Source organism: Nicotiana attenuata, unplaced genomic scaffold (assembly GCF_001879085.1).
Source record: "Nicotiana attenuata strain UT unplaced genomic scaffold, NIATTr2, whole genome shotgun sequence".
NCBI lineage: Eukaryota > Viridiplantae > Streptophyta > Magnoliopsida > Solanales > Solanaceae > Nicotiana > Nicotiana attenuata.
The window spans coordinates 81,807-98,209 of NW_017670587.1; the positions used below are offsets into that span (position 1 = coordinate 81,807).

A 16,403-nucleotide genomic window follows, 5' to 3' on the forward strand; every position below is an offset into this window, starting at 1 on the left:
TGTGCATTGATTACTGCTAGTTGAACAAAGTTACCACTAAGAATAAGTACTCGTTGTCATGCATTGATGATTTGTTTGACCAGCTGCATGATGCTAGGGTGTTCTCTAAGATTATCTTGAGATCGGGGTACCATCAGTTGACGATTCAGGACTCAGATGTTCCGATGAATGCCTTTCGGACTAGATATGGCCATTACGAGTTTCTAGTGATATCTTTCGTTTTCACCAACGCCCTAGCGGCGTTTATGGATTTGATGAACAGGGTGTTAAGGCCATACATTGATTCGCTTGTCATTGTTTTCATTGATGACATTTTGATCTACTTGCGTAGCATGGAGGAGTACGAGCAACATTTAAGAGTGGTGCTTCAGACATTGCGGGAACAGAAGTTATATGCTAAGTTCTCCAATTGTGAGTTTTGGCTACATTTTGTAGCATTCTTAGGGCATGTTGTATTAGGCGAGGGTATTAAGGTGGATCCCAAGAAGATTGAGGTAGTTCAGAGTTGGCCTCGTCCTACTTCGGCGACTAAGATCAGGAGTTTCTTGGGGGTTAGAAGGTTATTATCACCGGTTTGTGGAGGGATTCTCATCTATTGCAGCACCTTTGACTAGATTGACCTAGAAGGGTGCTCCGTTCCGTTGGTCCGATATTGTGAGCCGAGCTTCCAGAAGCTCATGACAGCTCTGACTACAACACCAATTCTAGTGTTGCCTTCCGATTCGGGGATGTATACTGTGTATTGTGACACTTCATGCATTGGTTTGGGTTGTGTATTGATGCATGAGGGATGAGTTGTTGCATATGCTTCACATCAGTTAAAGACCCATAAGAAGAATTACCCCGTGCACGATTTAGAGTTAGCCGCGATTGTTCATGCTCTTAAGATCTGGAGGCATTATCTTTATGGGGTGTCCCGTGAGGTTTACACTGATCATCACAACTTGCAGTATTTGTTCAAGCAAAGGGATCTCAATTTGAGGTAGCGCAGATGGATTGAGTTACTGAAGGATTATGATATCACCATTATTTATCATCCAGGCAAGGCGAATGTAGTTGCGGATGCCTTGAGCAGAAAGGCAGAGAGTATGGGTAGATTGGCATTCATTTCAGCAGAAGAGAGGCCACTAGCTTTGGACATTCAGTCCTTGGATAACAGACTTGTGAGGTTGGATATTTGATCGCGGCCTGCTCCGCACTACTACTTAAGTAGCGAGAGAGGGTCGGAGCAGCTTTTACCCGATTTAGGGTCGGGATTGAATCCACAGAGAGCTAGAATTTGGAATTGAGTATCTATCTAGTGTAGAATTGTGTATGTGTTCTTAATTACACTTCTATTCATTTTTGGGGTTTTTGTTTACTTCTACTATTATCAATCTACAAATGGTAATTGCAACTAAATTATGCTAAGAGTTATAATGCTACGAGTTGTTCAAATAGGTTTAAAAGGCACTAGGGTAGTGACTACCGCCTAGGTGGTTAATTGACGGGTACTTGAATCTAAGGCACATTTGACACGTTTGGGGAGTATGTTATAATCGTTGCACGACTTTACCCACTCTACACCTCTCGGTGGTTCAAGTGATTTTGCCCGAATTGGCTTTCTCAAGACCAATTGGGTATGCAAATTTGCACAAGCAACTAGGGTTCAATTCGGGTATTACTCTCTCGAGGTTTAACCCTTTAATTGGGGCTATCAATCTCTTGAGTACGCCCCAATTCATTGTTGGACCAATTTCGGAGACTTAGGCTCTCTCTCTCAAGAAGAGCTCAAGTCAACTCAACATAAACTGGTGTTTGCAACCACTAATTCAGAAATTTACCATGAAATTGGCCCAAATAACAAACACCCATATTCAATTTAGCCCTAAATTACAAGACCCATCAATTACCAACACTAGGGTTGAGCCACAACCCTAGCCTATGGGTCTAGCTGCTCATAATTAAAGAAGAAAAACAAGAAATAGATGAAGATAAACTCATATTAATTAATCACTAAGTTAAACACAAAGATTCAATGATTAAAAGTAGCAAAAAGTGCCCAAAATAGCTAAGAATCTCGAACCCACGAGTGCAGCTGCTTAATTACAATCTCTGATACCCTAAAAATGGAAAAAGAAGCTATTTATACTAGGCTGAAAAATCTAGACAAAAATGGCCCTGCGGGGTTTGTGCAGACCGCACAAAATGGACCGCGGTCCGCACTAGGGCTTTGGCCTTGAAAAATAGCTCTCTGAATCTTGGCATCGCGGACCGCAGAGAATGGACTGCGGCCGCGGAGGCTTCTAGTGCGATCCGCATAAAATGGACTGCGGACCGTATTGGCTTGAAAACTCCAAATTGCAACTTCTCTGATTCTTGGCTCTGCGGACCGCACTCAATCGACTGCGGCCGCATTGCCTTCAGTGCGGATCGCACAAAACCTAGTGCGGCCGCACTGCCTCTTAGCCTGGAAGTTAGCCTCTCTGAATCTCCTAGTGCGGACCACACAAAGTGGTGTGCGGCCGCACTGGGCCTGTTTTGCCTGAGCTTGTCTTGTCTTTGGAACTTGTGCAAGTTTCACTCTTTTTGAGCTGATCTTTGACATCTCGTCACTTTGATGATCAAACCTGCAATCGAGCACAACTTGTGAGTCGTTTGGGACTATTTTGTATGAATTTCTACTCAAAGCATAAGCAAGAAGGAGTATAAAATGCGTCAAAATCCCTAGTTATCAATATTTCAAAGCCCAGCCGAGTTCTTGCATGCGTCGTTGCCCGGTCTTCACAATTGGAACAGATCAAGGCTTGACAGTTTGATGATCCGCACTTGTTGGTTCTCAGAGAGACGGTACTACAGGGTGGTGCCAAGGAGGTTACTATTAGCGTGGATGGTGTTCTGCGACTCTAGGGACGTCTATGTGTTCCTAATGTTGATGGCTTGAGGGGGAGGATTCTAGAGGAGGCACACAGTTCTCGGTATTCCATTCATCTAGGTGCTACGAAGATGTATCGCGACCTGAGGCAACATTATTGGTGGCGGCGGATGAAGAAGGGCATAGTTGAGTATGCAGCTAGATGCTTAAATTTCCAACATGTTAAGTATGAGCACTAGAGGCCAGGTGGCCTACTCCACCAGATGACTATACCGGAGTGAAAATGGGAGCGCATTACTATGGACTTCGTAGTTGGGTTGCCGCGAACCTTGCGGAAGTTTGATGTAGTTTGGTTCATTGTCGACAAGTTGACCTAGTCGGCACACTTCATTCAGTTGTGACTACGTATACTTCAGAGAGGTTGGCCCATATTTATATTTAAGAGATAGTTCGGTTGCATGGTGTGCCTGTTTCCATATATTAGATAGAGGCCCTCAGTTTACTTCGCATTTTTGGAGAGCAGTACAGAAAGAGTTGGGGACCCGTGTAGAGCTCAGCACAGCATTTCATCCACAGAACGACGGGCAGTCGGAGCGGACAGTTCAGATCTTGGAGGACATGCTCAGAGCATGTGTGATTGACTTTGGAGGGCAGTGGGATCGATTCTTGCCTTTGGCCGAGTTTACTTACAACAACAGTTATTAGTCCAGCATTGAGATGCATCCATTTGAGGCTTTATATGGTCGGCGATGTTGTTCTCCCATCAGGTGGTTTGAGCTCGGCGAGGCTAAGTTATATGGTACTAATTTGGTGAAGGATGCCTTGGAAAAGTTAAAGTTGATTCGGGAGCGACTTCGCACAGCACAGTCCAGACAAAAGAGTTACGTGGATCAGAAGGCGCGTGATGTATCATTTATGGTGGGAGAGAAGGTTCTCTTGAAAGTTTCACCGATGAAGGGGATTATAAAGTTCGGGAATAAGGGCAAGTTGATCCCAAGGTTTATAGGCCCATTTGAGGTGTTAAGACGAGTTGGAGAGGTTACTTATGAGCTTGCATTGCCTCCCAGTCTATCAGGAGTTCATTCAGTTTTCCAAGTGTCTATGCTCTGGAGGTATCATGCCAACTTGTCACATGTATTAGACTTCAGCACGATTTAGTTATATGAGTGTCTGGGTTATGAGGAGGTGCCAGTTGCCATTGTTGATAGGCAGGTTCGCCAGTTGAGATACAAGAGGATTTCCACAGTAAAGGTTCAGTGGAGGGGCCAATCATTCGAGGAGGCGACTTGGGAGTCTGAAGAGAACATGCGGAGCAGATATCCACACATATTTAGCAGTCCAGGTATGATTCTAGACCCGTTCGAGGACGAACGATTGTTTAAGAGGTGGAGAATATAACGACCCGATCGGTCGTTTTGCTTTCTAGAACCCCGTTCCCATAAATAAGACTCCCTGTACGTGCTTTTACTGTTTTTTAACTTGCGGGGATGGTTAGTTCGGGATTTGGAAGGGTTCAGGTTAAAATCGGAACACTTGGTTCCTTAAGGTTAGCTAAAAAGGCTAAGTTTGACTTCGGTCCATGTTTTGAGTAAACTACCTCAGAATCAGGATTAGACAGTTCCAATAAATTCGTATGATGATTTCAGACTTGGGCATATGTTCGAATCAGGTTTAGAATGACCCGGGAGTGTTTCGGCGCCTAATAGTGAAAGTTGGTTCTTTGAAGGTTTTGAAGTTCCTTAAATTTAGTTTGGAGTAGGTTTTTGTGATATCGAGGTCCAAATGAGATTATGAGACCATGAATAGTTCCGTATGGTGATTTAAGACTTTCACATAAAATTTGGTATCATTCCGAGTAGTCTAAGTATGATTCGGCGCGTTTGAAGCGATTTCGAAACTTGAAGTTCATATTTTGATTCAATTTGGTTTTGGGTGTGATTCTTGGTTTTGTTGTTGTTTTACGCATTTCGAGAGTTCGAGCAGGTCCGTATTATGTTTATAGATTTGTTGGTGTAGTTGGACGGGGTACCGAGGGGCTCGGGGGTGTTTTGGACCGCCCGGAGCTAAGTTGAGGAAACCAAATTTTCCAATTCTGGTTTCCTTCTTCGCGAACGCGGAAGGACCATCGCATTCGCAGAGAAGGATTTGGGCAGTGAGGAAATTTTCCCTTCGCGATCGCGTTCGCGGAGCCTTGAGGTCCCCAGGCCTACGCGTTTGCATAAGCCCCATCGCGTTCGCGTAGAAGGGAGGGACCTGGGAGGGGTCAAGGTCAGTTCTCTTCGCGTTAGCGAAGGACAGGGCTGGTAAGCCTTCGCGTTCGCGAGGACCTGGTCGCGTTTGCGTAGGCCAAGTCTTCATGGGCCTGGGCCGTTGCCTTCGCGAATGCGAGGCCTGTTCCGCGTTCGCGAAGAAGAAGGCAGCTGGGCAAAGAGTTTTAAAATTGGGACTTAGCCATTTTTGGGTTCATTTATTTTGCTCTTGGGCTATTTTGGAGCTTCAAAATGGGGGATTTCGACCTAGATTGAGGGTAAGTAATTTCTACCTAATGTGAGTTTAATACATATATTATGGGTAGATTTTAATATATAAATTTGTGAGATTTATGGGTTAGATAAGAAAACCTAGATTTTTCATAAAAATAGAATCAACCCATGAAATTTGTTATGGAACTTAGTGAAAATCATATATTTGGGTTCATAAAGTTATGGGGAATAACTTTCTTCAAAAATTTCCGGAATCCTGGCACGTGGGCCCAGGGGTAAATTTTAGGAATCCTACATTTGGGGTTGGGTGATCACTTCAATAGTTGGAATATGAACTTTTGAACATATATTGATTAATTTATATACCATTTGATTAGTATGGGATTGTTCGACACCGAGTTGAGGCTTTAGAGCGAATTTGAGGTCGCAAAGTAAGCTATGAGATGAGGTAAGTCTCTTTTCTAACCTTGTAAGAGGGAATTAACCCCATAGGTGAATCAATTAATATGTGCTTCTATTTGTGGGGGATACGCACGCACGAGGTGACGAGAGTCCGTACATATCTACTAATTATGCTTATGTCTGGGTATTCTAGGACCCATACCATGTTATACTTAAGATGTGTGCACCCTACTTGTAAACTTAATTGCTTAAATCATATTGAAAATTGATAAAAGAAATTGTAAAAGGTTAAATTTCACTTACTTGAATTCTTGGACGGCTCACTTGACTGTTATTGAGAATTGGTTTTTCTTTAAATATTATCCTCTTAATAAATCTTGAATCGGTTGTTATAAAGTATTTTCTCTTTTCGTGGAGCGGGCCAAACGCCTCGGTAGCAGATAGATGCATCTATGATTCGTGTCGTTCGACCCCCGGTAGTGCACAGTTTAAATATTTTATCTTGGATCGGACCGTACAACCTTGGCATAAATTGCACGTAATAAATCTTTGGAACCAATTATAATTGATATTGCTTCATTGGCTTGAGATATAAATTGTCAAATGATGGAAATAAATTTGGGATTTACTATTAGTGAAAGGATTGCCTATTGTTTCCTGTTGTTGGGTTTTCAGCTATATTTATGTAATTCATGCTTAGTTATAATTTTGACATTTTATTATTAGCCTATAGTAAGTGTCAAAGTCGACCCCTTGTCACTACGTCTTCGAGGTTATACTGGATACTTACTGGGTATATGTTGTTTATGTACTCACGCTACACTTCTACAATAAATGTGCAGGATCTGAGGCAGGTACATCTGGATATCAGTCCGACGCGCATCCTTGACTACTACTACAAGACTTCGCGGTGAGCTGCCTTCTGAGCCCGTTCTGCTGTAGCCGAAGTCTTTCTTTTGCTTGTGTTTTTTGTCTATTTCACTTCACAAAGTAGTGTAGTATTCTTTTATATATTCTACTAGTTGCTCATACACTTGTGACACTAGGTCTTGGAGGTTTAAGATAGTAGACACTTGTTGGTTTTTGGGTTATCTTATTTATCTCACTGCTTTAAAAATCTTGATATCTCATTTTTTATTAAATTCTTACTTCTTATTTATGCAAAAACTAAAAATCAACTATTTCAAATCTTTAAAAGAAAGGATCACAGAGTTAGTTCACTATAGGCTTGCCTAGCGGCAACGTTGGGTGTCATCACAGTCTATAGGAGAAATTGGGTCGTGACAGCCCGGACCTCCGGACCCGGATCGCCTAAAAAATTTTTGGCCCATCAAAAATGACCTAAGGAAGAATAGTCACCGTGTTAGGACTGTTACTCGTTTTTTGACGTTTTAGGGCCATAAAACTGGAATTCCGCCTGATTTTCAGATTTTCATGTGTTACAGCCCTAGCCTCCTGCATGGGCTCGGGCGTCCGGACCCGGATCGCCTAAAATTTTTTCAGCCCATAAAAATGACCTAAGAAATAATAGTCATCACCTCGCCATGAGCGTTACTCGTTTTTCGGCATTTTAGGGCCATAAAACTGGAAATCCACTAGATTCTTAGATTTTCGTGTGTTATGTGTCGGTCGTCCGGACCTGGACCGCCTAAAAAAATTTCGGCACATAAAAAATGACCTAAGGAACAATTTTTACCGCCTCGCCGTGATCGTTACTCGTTTTTGGCATTTTGGGACCATAAAACTGGAATACCGCCAAAATTTAAATATTCGTGAGCTATAGCCCACGCCTCTTGCATGGGCCCGGACAACCTAAAATTTTTTCGCCCCATAAAAAAAGATCGAAGGAACAATAGTCACCGTCTCGCTATGACCGTTACTCGTTTTTTTGCATTTTAGGGTCATAAAACTGGAATTCCACTCGATTCTCAGATTTTCGTGTGCTATAACCCACACCTCCTGCATGGGCCCAGGCGCTTGGACCCGAATTGCCTAAAATTTTTCCGGCCCATAAAAAACGACCTAAGGAATAATAATCACTGCCTCGCCATGACCGTTACTCGTTTTTTTTTTTTTTTTGCGTTTTAGCGCCATAAAACTGGAATTCCGTCCGAGTCCTATATTTTTGTATGCAATAGGCCACGCCTACTTTATGGGCCCGGGCGCTCGGATCTGGATTAGCTAAAATTTTACCGGCCCATCAAAAATGACTTAAGGATCAATAGTCACCGCCTCACTATGACTGTTACTCATTTTTTGGCGTTTTAGGGCCATAAAACTAGAATTCTGCCTGATACCCAAATTTTGTGTGCTATAGCCACACCTCCTGTGTGGGTCCGAGCGTCCAGACCCGGATCACCTAAAATTTTGCCAGCCCATCAAAAACGTCTTATGAAAAAAAGTCGCTGCCTCGCCATGACCGTTACTCATTGTTTGGCGTTTTATGGCAAAAAACTGGAATTCTGCCTGGTTGTCAAATTTCATATGATATAGCCCACGCCTCCTGCATGGGCTCAGGCGATCGGACCCGGATCGCCTAAAATTTTGTCGGCCTATCAAAAACGGTCTAAGGAACAATAGTCACCGCCTTGCCATGACTGTTAGTCATTTTCTGGCATTTTAGGTAGGGATACTTATCGGGCGGATTGGGCGGTTATTTACTCTTAACAGTTTAGCTTATCGGTTATTGGCTTTTAAATGTATTAATCCGCTAGCCATCCGATTAGATATCGGGCGGATTGGTATCGGTTTAGCTCTTATCGGGCGGTTTATCGGCCTAATTCAATCAAAATAAAATAAAATTTAGTCTCTATATGTTTAAATAGGTGGTCGACGTACTAAGAGGGACGAAGCAAAAGAGACACCGTGATGGGTAAATCATCTGTCTAGAACCTTATTTATGTTTATGCACATTGGCCTTAGTCCAGGTAAAAGATTTCCAATTAGCCGTTGTTAAAACAAATGTTCGTCATGCTTAGAATTCTAGGATGCCTTAAAACCCTGGCAAAGTTGATGAAGCAGTAGTGTAACTGGTGTTGTTATCTTGTTTCAGACAACAAATTCTGTCTTTTGTAACAGTTAGATGACTCCTTTTATTTGGCTTTCTTTTATTCCAATTCACTTTGATAGAGTACTAGAGGAAGAAGGGTTTTTGATTATTTAATATATTCTTAACGGGTTAACGGATTATCCGTTAAGAAAATTGAATAATCCGCCCCCAAACCGATAAGCCGTTAATCAAAAAATTTCAATCCGTTAAACAGTTAACCCGATACCAATAAGCCATTAAGCTTTGGTTTTGGTTCAGTTTTCGGTTTCGGTTCGGTTTTGAACACCCCTAGTTTTAGGGCCATAAAAGTTGAATTTCGCCCGACTTCGGATTTTCATGTGCTATATCCCACGCCTACTGCATGGGTCCGGGCTCCCGGACCCGGATCACCTAAATTTTTTTCAGCCCATCAATAACAACCTAAGGAATAATAGTCTCCGCCTTGCCATTACTGTTACTCTTTTGGCGTGTTAGGGTCATAAAACTAGAATTTTGCCCGATTTTCAAATTCTCGTGTGCTATAGCCCACGCCTCTTGAATAGGCCCGGGCGCTCGGACCTGGATCGCCCAAAATTTTGTTGGGCCATCAAAAATGACCTAATAAACAATAGTCATTGCCTCACCATGACCGTTACTCGTTTTTAGCATTTTATAGATATAAAACTGGATTTCGCCCATCTGCTATAGTCCACGCCATCTGATTGGGCCTAGACAACCGGACGCGAATCGCCTAAAGTTTTGTCGACCCATCAAAAATGACCTAAAGAATAATAGTCGTTGCCTCGCCATGACCGCTCCTCATCTTTTAGCGTTTTAGGGACATAAAACTGGAATCTCGCCTGATTCCCGAATTTTCGTGTGCTATAGCCCACGCCATCTGCATGGGCCCGGGCGACCTGACCCGGATCGCCTAAAATTTTGTCGGCCCATCAAAAACGACCTAAAGAACAATAGTCATCGCCTCTCCATCAGCGTTCCTTATTTTTTGGCATTTTAGGACCATAAAACTGAAATTCCGCCCTTTTTCTAAATTCTTGTATGCTATAACCCAAGCCATCTACATGGGCCGAAGCGATTGGACCCGGATTGCCTAAAACTTTGTTGGACCATCAAAAACGACCTAAGGAACAATAGTCATTGCCTCGCCATGATCGTTCCTCATATTTTGGCGGTTTAGGGCCATAAACTAGAATTTCGCCCGATTCACAGATTTTCGTGTGCTATAGCCCACGCTATCTGCTTGGGCCCAGCGACCGGACCCGGATGACCTAATATTTTGTCGGCCCATTAAAAATGACCTGAGGAACAATAGTCATCGATATACCATGAGTGTTTCTCTTTTTTTTGGCATTTTAGGGCCATAAAATAGGAATTCAGGACGCTTCCTAGATTTTCGTGTGATATAGTCCACGCCATTTACATGAATTCAGGCAACTGGCCTCGAATCTCCTAAAAATTTTCGGGACCATCAAAAATGATCTAACGAACAGTAGTCATCGCTTCTCCATGACCCTTCCTCATTTTTTGGCGTTTTAGAGATATAAAACAGGAATTCAAGACGATTTAAATTTTTCGTGTGCTAATATCCATGCCATCTTCATAAATTCGTGCGACGGGATCTGAATTCCTAAATTTTGTGGACCCACCAAAAACGACCTAATGAACAATATTTATTGATTCGCCATGACAAAACCTCATTTTTTAGCATTTTAGAGCCATAAAACAAGAATTTATGATGATTTTCAATTTTTTTTTGTGCTAATGCCTACGCCATCTTCATAAATTCGGACGACGAGTTCCGAATCGCGTAACATTTTATGGGCCTTCTTCGGATTTATTTTATAGCGTTTAAAGGTCATGCAACACGAATTTGTGATTATATCCATTTTTTCATATGTATTAGTACATGTTGATTATGTAGAGTTTCTTTTTGTTTACTCCGATTGGATCGAAATTTTGTAGGTTCATAGAAAATATCTAGTGATCAATACTCATTGCTTTGCCATGACTAACGTCGCTTTTTTGTATTTCGGGTTCATTTATCGCGTTTCCGGGTCATGCAACACGAATTTGTGATTTAGGACCATAAAAAACAACCTACTGACCAATATTTATTATTTTGCCATAAATTTCGGGTTTATTTTATGGCATTTCGGGGTCATGTAATACGAATTTATGATTATATTAATTTTTCGTGTGTATTTGTACATGCCGATTTTTGTAGATTTTTTTTTGACAGACTTCAATAGGCTTGAAATTTTGTAGGTCCATAGAAAACGGCCTAGTGACAAATACTTATTGCTACGCCATGACTTTCGGTTTTATTTTATGGCGTTTCGGGGTCATACAACATGAATTTGTTATTATATCCACTTTTTCATATGTATAAGTACTTATTGCTTAGCCTAGTGACCAATACTTATTGCTTTGTCATGAGTTTTAGGTTGATTTTATGGCCTTTCAGGGTGATGCAACATGAATTTGTGATTATATCCATTTTTCGTATGAATTAGTATATGTTGATTTTGTAAAATACTTTTGACTAACTCAGATTGGCCTAAAATTTCATAGGTCCATAGAAAATGGCCTAGTGACTGATACTCACTATTTTTCCATGACTTTGGGATTCATTTTATGGCGTTTCATGGTCATGCAACACGAACATATTGACTTTGTATTATTTTTTAATACAGACACCAATTGACCTGAATTCTTTTAGGTCCACAAGAAATGGCGTGGTGATCAATACTCATCGATTCGTCATGACTTTCGAGTTTATTTTTTGGTATTTTAGGATTATATATCACGAATTTGTCATTATATGCATTTTTTTCGTGTGCATTAGTTAAGCTAGCTAGAGTTTTGGGGTCATATGCCCACTGGATTTAGACCTTTTTGCATGTGTCTCCATCTACCAAACATGTGATAGTATTTTGACTTGGAGCTTGAGACTTGAAAATGATTCTAAATCCCCCTTTTGTTTAACAATGATTAGTTGTCTCTGCCAATCTTTGCACGTGAAATAGCTAGAAGATACTCTTAATTAGCAACTTGTTTCTTATGAATTTTTTTGCTTAGCTTTTAGCTTTTGGCCAACTAAAAAGGATATGCATATAAATTAGTGAGACTCCTGGATGGAGACAACTAGAGATAAAATGCTTCTATAATTCAACAATCGATGGTGTGACCTAACAATCAATAAAAAGAGCAAAAATCATAAAATATTATGATTTTATTTAGTTAATAGAGTGAGTGAAAATCATAAAAGATTATGATTCAAATTTTAACAGAGATAACTAAGTTCAAATCTTGATAGGTACGACAAGACGCTAGGTAATTTCTTTTTATTTATCTAATTTTTGGTTAGCAAAGTTATAAAAAATATCGATGAAATTGTCGAGGTACGAACGGGTGAGTCTAGAGCGAACGAAAGAGATGTGTAGCAGAAAGTAGGTGAGGCATTGTATCGTCGAAGAGAAAGAAATTGACTCTTCCATTTTTTTTTAGAAGGAATGTCCATATGTTAGAAGGACATTTAAAATAGGCCATCCACTATTGTTGTAAAAGATTATTTCCACATCCACTATCAAAAAAATATTGATTGTAATTTTCTACAGGGATGCTCCATCATTCTCAATCAAAATCCAACAATTTTCTATTGGAAAATACTTACAATTGTTTCAACTCATAATAAGAAGCATAAAGAAATAAATAAATAAATAATAGTATTAACTCCTTTTAGTTTGGGAATTTCTCCCTACAAAACTTAAAAAACTTGCATCCAACAACAGGAAAAATCTCCAACCAAAGCAAATCAATTGGCAGCAAAATCATCAGGACTCAACATCAACCTTACAAAGGGACAAAAAAAGAGAGCTCTAATAACAAAGAAATTAGTTAATATAACCTGATAAACAAACAGAGTTTCTAGACAAGAATAATGCAAATTTGTGTAATAATATCAGTAGTTACTTAGTGAAAATCCATGTCACTTAAACTTTCCGAAAATGTCGCTGTATGCATGTCGGATCCTGCAAAACTAGTGTATTTTTGGAGCATCCGATACGGGTGCGGCAACAATTTGGAGAGTCCCGTGCAACGTAGGAAAATCTATGTTACTCGGACTCTACGAAAATGTCGTTGGATGCGTGTCGAATCCTGCAAAAGTAATGTATTTTTTTAGGATCCGACGCAAGTGCGGCAGCATTTTGGAAAGTCCGCACGACATTGGTCTCTCACTAGCTGCTCACAGTCAACAAAGAAGGAATTGCAGCCAAATTAGGAGTAGCATTCTTATTATTTGAGTCTTCTCTTTTTCCACTTGATGATGTTTTACTAAAAGCTCTCATTGGACTTGCTAATGCCCAACCCCAATTCTTACTTCTTCCATTAGAAATATTATGAGATTTTCCATGCAAATTTTCTTCAGAAGAAACCAAATAAGATAATATTCCTCCACAATTGACTCTTTCTTTATGATTAACAGATGAAAATCTTGGTTTTCCTTCTCTTTGTGACTCAATTCTTCTTAAAGTACATTCTCCAAAACCAGTTGAGATTTTCTCAAATAAATCACCTGAAAAACTTCTGCTTCCACAACCAACTGATCTGGATCTTGCTACTTTTCTGTCAAATGTTGACTCATTAGGACTCTCATTTTCTTCCACTTCTACAATCTCTTCTTTCTTTTTCTCCCTTGATTTTATGGAACCATTCTGAGATGACTCTGTTAAAAAACATAATTAAGTAAATAAAAACGTATTACTTGTAACACTTAAGCGTTTAGATGACAAATAAAAGTACTAGGTTAAGTCTCACCGTCACCCCTTATTAAAAAATATTTCCACATCATTGGCCCATGGTAAAGAAAAACAAACAGCGCTTGAGCAGCATGTTGAAGACATAATTAAAGGGATTTTTACGCAAATAGCCGTTTGGTTTTACTATTTATTTTTCTAGCCAGTATACATAAATTATACACTAATAAACACTTATACATCGATTATACATAAATTATACATAAATCATATATCCACCAGCTATTTTAAGCTCAAGCGGTTGGACAGACCGCTATTTAGGTTAATTATTCAATAAAATGCAAATGATTTCAATATATTCTAGGAGGCATACGACATTTCAATAAAATGGTCATACATTTCAATATGGTATCAGAATAGATTCTCGGTGTGGAACGATACACGAGAAATAGATGCTCGGCTTGCAATGTCAGTCAGACAAGACGACCTGGATTCAAGTCTCGCCGTCATACATTTATGAAAAAAAGAAATTTTCACATGCTTGACCATAAAAAAAGATAAACCCAATGTTAAGATATGCTCAAGTAAATAAAAATGTACTGTCTCTAACTTATTTAATCGATAAAGATAGTCTTTAAACTAGGATTAAGTTTCTTTACCTGAAGAATAATGCTTCGAGGATGAGTAATGAAGAAATGACCAAAACCCTTTTCTATGAATACCATAATCTTCAGCTTCCAAGAAATGCAAATGATTTCTAGGGGTTGTAGTTGACTTACTTCTCTTAAAAACAATACCAGAATCTGAACCAGAACTTGCCATAATATTACTACTATTCTTCTTTTTCTGACTCAACAAAAACTGAATTCTTGATTTCCTCATATTGTTGTTGTCATATGGATGATAGTTAGTATTACCATCAGTAGTAGTTTTGTTATTTGTTGGGATTTGTAAGGCTGAAGTTGTAGTTGAAGTTCCATTAAATTCAGATCTAAAAGAAGGAGTTGAAACAGATGAAGTAGAAGAAGGAAAAATGGTAGAGGAAAAAGAGGAAGAAACAAGTTTTCCTAGTTTTTCTTGAAGGCAAAATGCACAGATTCCACCTGGTGAACTGTTTTTATAAGGATGGTTTATACATTGTATATTTCCTTCACCTATATCTTCTTGAATCCCTTCCATTACCATTTTTCAGACCAAAAAATGAAGGAAAAAAACACACTTGTTATATGCTTTAATTTTATTTTGTTTGAGGAGGACAACTACTAGAGCTTACGTTGAATGGGTTGAGGAAATGAAAAGGATTTAAGATAGTGTAAGAAGAAAAGATGGAGAGAAGTGGAGAAGCAGTAAGCTAGGGAAAAATGGTCAAAGGGGCAAAGGTGGTGTAAAGTGCAGTGCAAAAAAATAGAGAGTTTGTGGTATTGAAGTAAGGAGAAATTTGTTGTCCCCTAGGAGCACGTGGAAACCTGACTAAGCTATACGTTGTATAATTTAAAAATGATTTTTTTTTATAGGTATTTGATGTTTATTGGTTCGATTAATCTGGATTTGCATCGTGTAAAGTCTATTAAAAAAGAAATGCTTCAACGTGTCATACCTCCTTTTTACACACATACCCCGAAGGATAATGTATAAGGGAGTTTTTCCATTTAAAGTGACATTATTCGAAATGAGATTATTTATTTGTTTTTAGATTCGCCACTTGGGATAGGATTGGCTTTTGGTGTCTCAAGTCACCGGTTTAACTTGAATCCCAAATCGAGGAAAATTTCGACTTCCCAATTGGAGTCTGCGAACCAGAAATTCTGAATAAGGAATTCTGTTGACCCGAGGGAAGGTGTTAGGCACCCCCGGATCCCGTGGTTCTAGCATGGTCGCTTAAATTATTATAAATGGCTGAAATCTGATTTTTATACATGTTATCCTATAGTGCAATTTTAGAGATTATTTACCGCTTTTAATTAAATTTTTTAAGAAAGTGAACGTCGTTTAAGAACGTGTTTTTGGATCACGTCACATGAAATGCACCTGGATCCTCGACACATTCTTATTCAACATTTTGGGATTTGGATTTGGGTTACATGAAATGCACACCCGTATTTAGGAAGGTAAGATTGTTTAAAAGCGCGCCTATAGCGACTAACGTGTTATTAACTTTGCGGGAGGCCGTGGAATTCGCTAAACGGCACGCCCAAATTCTAAGCATTTTTAATTAAGCATTTAATGAGGGCCCCGCAATTTATGGGTTTTATTTGGCGTGGCTCACCTCATTTAATTATTTAAAGGCCGTCCTAGAGCAAACTATGATTTTCCACTAGGTTTGTCTCTAAAGGGTACTAATAAGTTGATATTACTAAAACTATTTATTTAAAGTGATCAAGGAATTTAGGCTCCAGTTCAAGTCCACACTTGAACAAGAGGTAAACCTCTTAATTCAAGTATGCTACTTAACTAGAAGGCCCAAAACCTATGTTGCCAAAATTAATCTCAGATTTAGTGTTCATTCAGGCCTTCGAATCTTGAACTTGGCCCAACATATTATAAACACAGTCTGTCATTTTGTTGAGCTGTTACCACCTCTGGGCCTCAACGCAGGCCCAATTAGTGAGATGGGGAAGATTGGAACTGGGCCATGCCTATGTGATACTGAGGCCCAAACGTATTCAGTAGTTGGGAATATCAAGGAGAGGGAAAATTCAAATCAGTTGGTCAAATAACTATTAAATTAACTTTTTTTTTTTAAATTTTGCTCTAATTTCATTAACAAATTCCTACACATATTCGAAGAAGTAGATAACTAAAGTGTTTATACTGAAATGCAACTTTGATTCAAAATAAAAATGTGAAAACTGAACTAC

At 39.5% G+C, this 16,403-nt stretch overlaps 1 protein-coding gene across 1 annotated transcript; it reads right to left on the reverse strand.

Annotated features, from left to right (window-relative positions):
- Nucleotides 1–12,479: 12,479 nt before the first annotated feature.
- On the reverse strand, nucleotides 12,480–14,953 carry LOC109241280. The gene is made up of 2 exons (XM_019408005.1): nucleotides 14,205–14,953; nucleotides 12,480–13,514 (listed from the first exon to the last, which is right to left on the reverse strand). Exons 1-2 carry the CDS (start codon nucleotides 14,728–14,730, stop codon nucleotides 13,027–13,029), a joined length of 1,014 nt encoding a protein of 337 aa, XP_019263550.1. The 5' UTR covers nucleotides 14,731–14,953; the 3' UTR covers nucleotides 12,480–13,026.
- Between the last annotated feature and the right edge of the window lie 1,450 nt (nucleotides 14,954–16,403).

Bases quoted from the DNA above. Each gene is read 5' to 3' on its own strand.
- LOC109241280 (XM_019408005.1), bottom strand. From the start codon at position 14,730: ATGGTAATGGAAGGGATTCAAGAAGATATAGGTGAAGGAAATATACAA. The intron at 13,515-14,204 runs GTAAAGAAACTT...GTTTTTTAACAG, and splicing joins CTCGAAGCATTATTCTTCAG to AGTCATCTCAGAATGGTTCC.